We start from the raw sequence: 8,485 nt of genomic DNA, 5'->3' as shown, positions 1-8,485 counted from the left end.
GCAAAAACAGGACAAATCATCAAAGTTAATGAACATGCTGCGTTTTTTACCGTGATGCCTTTTTTTCGTGGAAAAAAAATGCAGCATGTGCACAAAAAATGCGGAATGCATTGAAATGATGGGATGCATAATGTAAGCATTTTTTTAGCGTTTTTCCATGTAAAAAAAACGCAAAACAACCTGAACGTGTGCACATAGCCTAAAAGTCACTTAATGAATTTGTAAGACAGAAAAAAACATAAATGTTATAGTGCACAAGTTTATCTATTCTGTTTAAGAATAATGGAGGATAATTCTAGTTCAACCTGAGAAAATAAAGAGATTAAAAATGTAAAAGAATAAAAAATAAATTTCACAATATAATATTTCTTTGATAGAATCCAATTTGTGATGAAAAGATGAAAGTAGATAAAGTGAAATTCAAAATAAATGTAACTGCATGTAAATAAAAATCTATCCATCTCCCCTTTATGAGCACATAATATAAGAGCTCAGAGCTGGACCCCCGTATCACCCCATGAGAGCCCACCCTGGCAGCAGGGAGTCTACTGTCCAGTTATTACATATTTTGCTCTTCATCAATGTAGAAAGCGACTTTGTGTCTCTCGCTCTGTGTTTTGGTTCTGGAGATCTCCTGAGATCTGGGGATCTCTCCTCAGTGTAATGTATCATTAGAACAATTATCAGTAATTACCGGGACCAGCGAGAACAGCAGCTATGGAGACATCTACAGGTGTCCTGTTTCCCCTGGATCTTGGGGCCAGCCGGGGGAGGTTGTAGGAAGCTTTGCCCCATGGCCATTTCCTCTCCTCTCGGGGGCAGTGTGGGGTCTGTGTGCTGAGCCCACTCCTCCACTCTCAGTGCTGATCTCTGCTCTGGGCTATTCACATGCTAATAGTGTATTAACATTTCACAGAGCGCAGCTCTGGATATAAAGGGGCTCTGAGCTCAGGACCCTACATTCTCCAGCAGAGATCACCTGCTCCTGGTTCTTCACCACCTGAGGATACTTTCCCATCTCTCTGCCATCATGCAGCCTACTCCCATCTACTCAGGGCTTGGACATCACCTGGCCCAGGCTCCTGCACTGCCAGCGGCCATTCAGGAGCAGGAGAGAACCAAGAACACATTTGATATTGACTCAATACTTTCCAGAGAAGACAGACCGGCTCCCCGAGTCATTGTGGAGGAACCCGGCTGGCAGATGCCCCCTGCACCCCATGGATACTCCTATGGGGCCATGTCCTACCCTCCAGTATTTCTCTGCCAACCTGCAGCCTTCCCCGGCTACGTCCAGCCCCAGCAGCACTACGGACCACTCAGTGGAGGGTGCCGATGTCCGTACCCCCTGTGCAGTGACAGAGGTGAGTCCACACTCCTCATCTTGTTATATTCATTTTATTTAATAACTCGTTTTTGGTGCTAATAATCTTTACATAATGTTGGTTAGATCAGGAGAGTTGTGGATTTTTCGTCAGGTTTACTGCTGAGACTTGTATTTCTCACATCACATCAGTATAGTTATCTTGGATCTCACTTGTAGAAGTTGTAGCTCTGTGTGCTTCAGTCCTGGGTTCGCTCCGTGCGCTTCAGTCCTGGGTTCGCTCCTTCCTTCCTTCTTTTTTGCCTGTGGTAACAGCGCCACCTTCTGCTTCTTCCAGGATATACGTCCTTCACCAAATGTCCAATAGTATCTCTGCCCTGCAAAACAGGACCCTCCAAACTGAAGAGGATTAGGACGGTCTTCACTCCAGAGCAGCTAGAAAGACTGGAGCAAGACTTCCTGAAGCAACAGTATATGGTGGGGACAGAACGAGTGGACCTGGCTGCCTCACTTGGCCTTACGGAAACCCAGGTAAGAACTCGCACATGAACCTTGACTGTTCTCACCTTGATCTCTTTTGGGTTTGGCAATGCATTTATTTTTAGTTGAGAATTTGTGCTTTGTAAAAAATGTAAAATGTATGGGTCACTGTGCTGTAAGTAAAGAGTATCACAGTTTCTTCAGATCTCAGTTCTCAACAATGTCTTCTCCTTTTTTCATAGGTAAAGGTCTGGTTCCAGAACCGCCGCATAAAGTGGAGGAAACAAAGTCTGGAACAAAAGAAGGCCAAACGGTCCCAGTTTGGAGTGGTTCCCAAAGAACCACCAGGCTCAGACTCCACAGAAGAGAGGGAGATTGAAGCAGAGGATGAGGTGGATGTAATGCAGTAGATCTCCACCAACGACTTAAATGGGGATAGCAGTGCTACATTTGGACTGGACAGTGGTTCTTCCGATGTGAGCGTGATAGCATACATTTCTATGCACCTGTTAAATGTGGGTCAGGAGAGCCACCGAGTCTGACTCTTCCCTAAGTTTGGAGGACTCTAAAGACTACTACAGGATGATGAAATCCTTATTTGCTAAAAAATACCATGGACAATGAGACCCAATGAACTAGTCACTTTAAGCACAAAGGAAATCTTTGTAAAAGCATAACAATAATTGTCCTCCAACCATGAAGACTCCAAGCAAGAGTTGTGTGACTTCTTCATCTCTGTATGTGTGGTAGACCTCTTGGAGCTTGGATGACACATTGGTGTCCTATTTTGTAGACCATTTGGACATCTCGGAACAATGAAATGGAGGACTTTATGTTCCCTCTACCATCTTCCATAAATGAAAAGTTGTCGTTAAACTTTTCGTTTGAGGTATAATTTTAGGACAAGGGTTTGGTTATTGAACAAAGATCTTCCTGTGTCATTGGCAGGAACTAAGGCGCAGTACATATGATTTGTCCCTCATCTTACTGTCGTCCTTTTTAGTAACTGTGTTACTGCTATTACCTTTTATACTTGTGTTGTCTCAATGCATCATGAACTATTCTATTTGCAGCAGAGTCAAGTAAGCTAGGACCTGGTTTGTGGATTTCTTCAAGTGTTAGCCTTTAATAAAATCAGTCCTGGGGTACTTGGCTTTGCCTGTATAATATGAATACCCCATCCCCCACCTTCTGATTGGCTGGAGACTGTTCAGCCCGTCCCCTGTCCTATGATACATATAGCCCCTATGATGGCTTGTGAAGGACCATTATTATATTTTATTTTGGACATTATTTTATTTAAATGACATGTTTTATACTGGTATTTATTCTATGGTTTTAAATAAAGATTTTTTTATGCTATTATTACAAAATTTTCTCAGTGGTCAATCTCTTCTTGAAGTGCTTGTTCTCATGTATCTTATTATAATACTCTTAATCCTAATAACATTAAAGATTAACCAAACATATTTTTCAATTTAATTACTGATCAGCTTTTGTAAAGTTATAAATCTGTGTAATAAACTTTATTATACACCTCTCACCCCCCAAAAAATAATTGTAGACATTGAAGGTATATTATAGTTGTAGGAACTATCAGCACACAATAGATATTTTGGGGAGTGAAGTATTCAGTAAACCTGTGCAAATGTCAGATTTGCCTCTAGGATACATTGGACCTAAGGGTGGTTCTTCTGATAACATGGGGGGATCTTATGTCTTTGTATGAACAGGTCAGTCATTATCAGCCCCAGGAAATAAGGGTATGTGCACACGTCCGGATTTCTTGCAGAAATTTCCTGAAGAAAACCGGAAATTTTCTGCAAGAAATCCGAATTTTTTTTTGTGTTTTTTTTCCGTTTTTTTTACGTTTTTTTTAGCATTCTGCAAGCGTAATTAGCTTGCAGAATGCTAAAGTTTTCCAAGCGATCTGTAGCATCGCTTGGAAAACTGACTGACAAGTTGGTCACACTTGTCAAACATACTGTTTGACAAGTGTGACCAACTTTTTACTATAGACGCTGCTTATGCTGCATCTATAGTAAAAGATAGAATGTTTAAAAATAATTAAAAAAAATAAAAAAATGGTTATACTCACCCTCTGCAGACAGCCAATCTCCTCGGCGGCGTCCGTTCCTATAGATGCCGGTGTGGTTCAGGACCTTCGATGACGTCGCGGCTTGTGATTGGTCGCGTGAGTCACATGAGCGGTCACGCGACCAATCACAAGACAGCGACATCATCACAGATCCTGAACCACACCATCTATAGGAACGGAAGAGAGCGCATGCACCGGAGAGGCGGGAACACTTCGGGGGCCATCAGAGGGTGAGTATATCACTATTTTTTATTTTAATTCTTTTATTTTTACCAATTATATGGTGCCCAGTCCGTGGAGGAGAGTCTCCTCTCCTCCACCCTGGGTACCAACCGCACATAATCTGCTTACTTCCCGCATGGTGGGCACAGCCCTGTGCGGGAAGTAAGCAGATCAATGCACTCCTAGGTGTGCGGAATCCCCGCAATTCCGCATTTTTAATGAACATGTTGCTTTTTTTTCCACGATGCGATTTTTTCACGGAAAAAAATGCAACATTTGCACAAAAAATGCGGAATACCCTGTAAATAATAGGAGGCATATGTAAGCGTTTTTTTCGCATTTTTATCACTTTTTATAGCGAAAAAACGCAAAAAAAACGCAAAAAATCCTGAACGTGTGCACATGGCCTAAAACCTGCCGCTCTGAAGTGGAAGGTCCACACCCGGCCAAGGGCTTCATCTGCAAGTGTATTATCTGCAGTGTCTGAACAGAGCTCTACACTGGGAGGAGCAGACACCACAGGACTCTCCTAGACTTGATCTTCTAGCAGATAAGTAATAGTAGTAGTTAGAGATGCGAGTGTGAAGCTCATCATTGTAGGGGCGCTCTGGATGGAACTAGTAGAAACCATTTTATTTTTAAGGGCTCATACCCAACAGCATGAATAAAATCATTCTGATGTTGTCCCTGAAAAGTCATAAAAGTGGCATGCGATTATCATGCGAGTACAATGCAAATTTTCTCACCTAGCATCTGTCTGACGTCTGAATGACATGCGTATGCATTCCGCATACAATGTGATTTTAGCATTAGCTTTTACATAGTTATTCTCTGTCATTTAATGATAGTTTTCAAAGTACTTATTCTTCAATACATGTATAGATAGAAATATGTGGGTGACATATATAGTTAGTACAGTGTCTATGTAGCTTACTTTACATTTGTTTAATAAATCAATAAATTACTGAAAAAAATGGCATGGGATTCCCCAAAAATGTAAGCAGCAGAGGGAAAGTGACAGCTAGGGGCTGATGTTTCTAGTCTGGGAAGGGGGTAATACATATGGAAATTCCCAGGCTATTATCAACTCACAGCTGTATACTTAAGGTACCGTCACACTCAGCGACGCTGCAGCGATATAGACAACGAGCCGATCGCTGCAGCGTCGCTGTTTAGGTCGCTGGGGAGCGGTCACACAGACAGCTCTCTCCAGCGACCAACGATCAGGGGAACAACTTCAGCATCATTGAAACTGTCTTCAACGATGCCGAAGTCCCCTGCAGCACGTGCATAACCAGGGTAAACATCGGGTTACTAAGTGCAGGGCCGCGCTTAGTTACCCGATATTTACCCTGGTTACCATTGTAAAAGTAAAAAAAAAAATACTACATACTCACCTTCTGATGTCTGTCACGTCCCCCGGCGTCCACAGGTTTACGCGCTGCTGCTCAGAGATTCCTGCACTAAATGTGTCAGTGCCGGCAGTAAAGTAGAGCACAGCGGTGACGTCACCGCTGTGCTCTGCTTTACGGCCGGCCGGAGCTGACACATTCAGTGCAGGAAGCTCTCGGCAGCATCAGAAGGTGAGTATGTACTTTTTTTTTTTTACTTTTACAATGGTAACCAGGGTAAATATCGGGTTACTAAGCGCGGCCCTGCACTTAGTAACCCAATATTTACCCTGGTTACCATTGTAAAACATTGCAGGCATCGTTGCTTTTGCTGTCAAACACGACGATACACGCCAACCTGACGACGAAATAAGGTGCTGGCCTTCTAGCTCCGACCAGCGATATCACTGCAGGATCCAGATCGCTGCTGCGTGTCAAACACAACGAGATCGCTAACCAGGACGCTGCAACGTCACGGATCGCTGTCGTTCTCGTTGTAAAGTCGCTCAGTGTGAAGGTACCTTTAGCCTTTACTGGTTATCAAAAAAGTGACATGGGGTCCCCTATAATTATTAACCAGCAAAGGCTTGGTAGACAGCTGTGGGCTGATCTTAATAACCTTGAGGCCATGGATATTGACCCCCTCACAGACTAAAAACATCATCTGTCAGCCGCCCCAGACATGGTGCATTCACAAGATTCACTTGCATCCGTTCTTCCACTTGCCCTGGTGTGGTAGCAAGTGGGATAATAGCATTGGGGTTGATGTCAGCTTTGTTTTGCCAGCTGACATCAAGCCCAGTGGTTAGTAAAGGAGAAGTGTCTATCAGACACCCCATTACTAACCCCATAGTCATATTGTAAATAAAAAACACTCAGAATAAAGTCCTTTAATTAAAATGAAGACACTGACACATTTATTTGAAATAAAAGTAAAAAAGGAAAGTTATACTCACCTTTACCCCTAATCCACTGAAGCCCATGTCACACAAGACCATCAGGGGGGCCAAAAAGCTGCTAAAAGAGCTGAAATTAGGGGCAGACACCAGGAAAAGTGACATCAATTGACCCATCAGTTGCGCTATAAAAATAAAAATAAAATGTAAAAAAATTGATGTGGGTTCCCCTGCATTTTTGATAATCAGCAAGGCAAAACTGACAGCTGCAACCCCCAATTGTCAGCTTTAGCAGAGCTGGTTATCAAGAATAGAGGGATCCCAAGCTGTTTTATTTTTCAATAAATAATTTAAAAAAGGGATTGCCCCCCATTTTTGACAACATGCCAAGCTAAAGCTGACAGCTGGGGGCTGGTATTCTCAGGCTGGTAAGGGGCCATGGATATTGGCCCCCTCAGCCTAAAAATAGTACCCCGCTGGCGATCCAGAAAAGGTGCATCTATTAGATGGGCCAATTCTGGCATTTTGTCTGACTTGTCTCTCTTGCTCTGTGGTGGAGGCCAGGAATGAGTGGAAAATGCTCCCCAATTTCAAGTTCTGCACAAACATAGCACATTCAAATTCGTGCTCGGTTTCACGAGTAATTTTACGCAAAGTCAGCAATATTCGGTCACAGTTCAGTAAATCATCTCATTTCCACTAATGCTTTTGCTATTACTCTGGCTAGGATAGTGGTGCTGTATGATGAGGGGGGGACAGGAGGACGTGTTTGATGATTGAAGGGGAAGGTTGTGATGAGAGGCTAGAGGAGCGGCGCACTCTTTTTTTTTCCCCTTTTACTTAATGTGTTTGGATTTCAGCAGCCAATCAAGAAGCAGAGAAACCATCCACAACGCCACGACACAAGCTCTTCTGGGATTGGCTACCGAAGTCACATGTCCTTGGCCATATAAAAAGTGAACATCTTGTTTTGCTGGCGCCATTTGCTCAGTGTCACAGTGCATAGAGGTAACTCCTACATTAGTGCTTGTGCTGAAAATGAACTTGTCTGTTAAACAGATAGGATTTTGTCCTGTGTGAAATTGGTCTTCCAGCATCAAACTAGATTTTGCAAAAACTGTGTGGCAGTCTCAGGAGGCCCCATGTGCTAATCCAAATTGTTTGTGATAAAATTGTGCTTCAGAGACAAATCAGAAGGCCAGATTTCCACTTAAAAATCAATAAGCCTAATATTGGGGTGCAGCCACTAGGCCCAATAAGCTATTCCAAATCGTATTTGCTAAAACAGTGTTTCATTGACAAATGAGAAGGTCAAATTTCTGCTTAAATATTGTTAGGCATAACAATGTTGTTCAAGCACGCTATGTAAGGCCAGTCTCACACGTCCAGATAATTCCGGTACCAGAGAAAACGGTACAGGAGTTATCCGTGTCCGTGTGCTCACGTGGCACATCAGTGTGGCATACGTGCGGCAGCCGTGTGCCACCTGAGGAACACAAGGACCGTGCAGGCGAGACAGCGCTACAGTAAGCGCTGTCCCCTGCGTGTGGTGCTGAAGGCGGCATTCATCCCTTCTGTCCTGCTCGGCTGAAAGCAGCGCTTGCAGAACAGAAGAGATGAAAAATGACGTTTTGTTTTTTTTTTCTTTGAAAATGAAGTTTGGGGGTCATCTCTCTCCTCCCACCCCTATGGGAGGTGGAGCCGCATATTCATCACTGTAATGAGCGGTACTACATGACCGCTCACACGGGACAAGCAGCCGGCGCTGGGAGGAGGTGACCCCCAAACTATATTTTTAAAGAAAAAAAAAACGTAATTTTTCATCTCTTCTGTTCTGCAAGCGCTGCTTTCAGCCGAGCAGAACTGAAGAGATGAATGCCGCCTTCAGCACCACACGCAGGGGGGACAGCGCTTACTGTAGCGCTGTTTCTAATGCGGGTGGTATGTGCACATGGAGGAGAGTGCACACTGTTCTCCGTGTGCACGTGTGCGGGAAGCTTTGCGGACCGTGCTGCCGGAGAAAAGCAAACATGTCTCCGTTAGGGTTGAGCGACTTTCATTTTTTTAAGATCGA

At 43.6% G+C, this 8,485-nt stretch overlaps 1 protein-coding gene across 1 annotated transcript; it reads left to right on the top strand.

Moving 5' to 3' along the window:
* Positions 1 to 1,030: 1,030 nt before the first annotated feature.
* On the top strand, positions 1,031 to 2,425 carry LOC143793093 (homeobox protein not2-like). The gene is made up of 3 exons (XM_077279732.1): positions 1,031 to 1,364; positions 1,662 to 1,855; positions 2,047 to 2,425. Exons 1-3 carry the CDS (start codon positions 1,031 to 1,033, stop codon positions 2,212 to 2,214), a joined length of 696 nt encoding a protein of 231 aa, XP_077135847.1. The 3' UTR covers positions 2,215 to 2,425.
* The last annotated feature ends 6,060 nt before the right edge of the window (positions 2,426 to 8,485 follow it).

This window comes from Ranitomeya variabilis, chromosome 1 (assembly GCF_051348905.1).
Source record: "Ranitomeya variabilis isolate aRanVar5 chromosome 1, aRanVar5.hap1, whole genome shotgun sequence".
Classification (NCBI taxonomy): Eukaryota; Metazoa; Chordata; class Amphibia; order Anura; family Dendrobatidae; genus Ranitomeya; species Ranitomeya variabilis.
This window is presented reverse-complemented; position numbering and strand designations above follow the sequence as displayed.

Bases quoted from the DNA above. Each gene is read 5' to 3' on its own strand.
- LOC143793093 (XM_077279732.1), top strand. From the start codon at position 1,031: ATGCAGCCTACTCCCATCTACTCAGGGCTTGGACATCACCTGGCCCAG. The intron at 1,365-1,661 runs GTGAGTCCACAC...TGCTTCTTCCAG, and splicing joins CCCCCTGTGCAGTGACAGAG to GATATACGTCCTTCACCAAA. The intron at 1,856-2,046 runs GTAAGAACTCGC...CTTTTTTCATAG, and splicing joins TTGGCCTTACGGAAACCCAG to GTAAAGGTCTGGTTCCAGAA.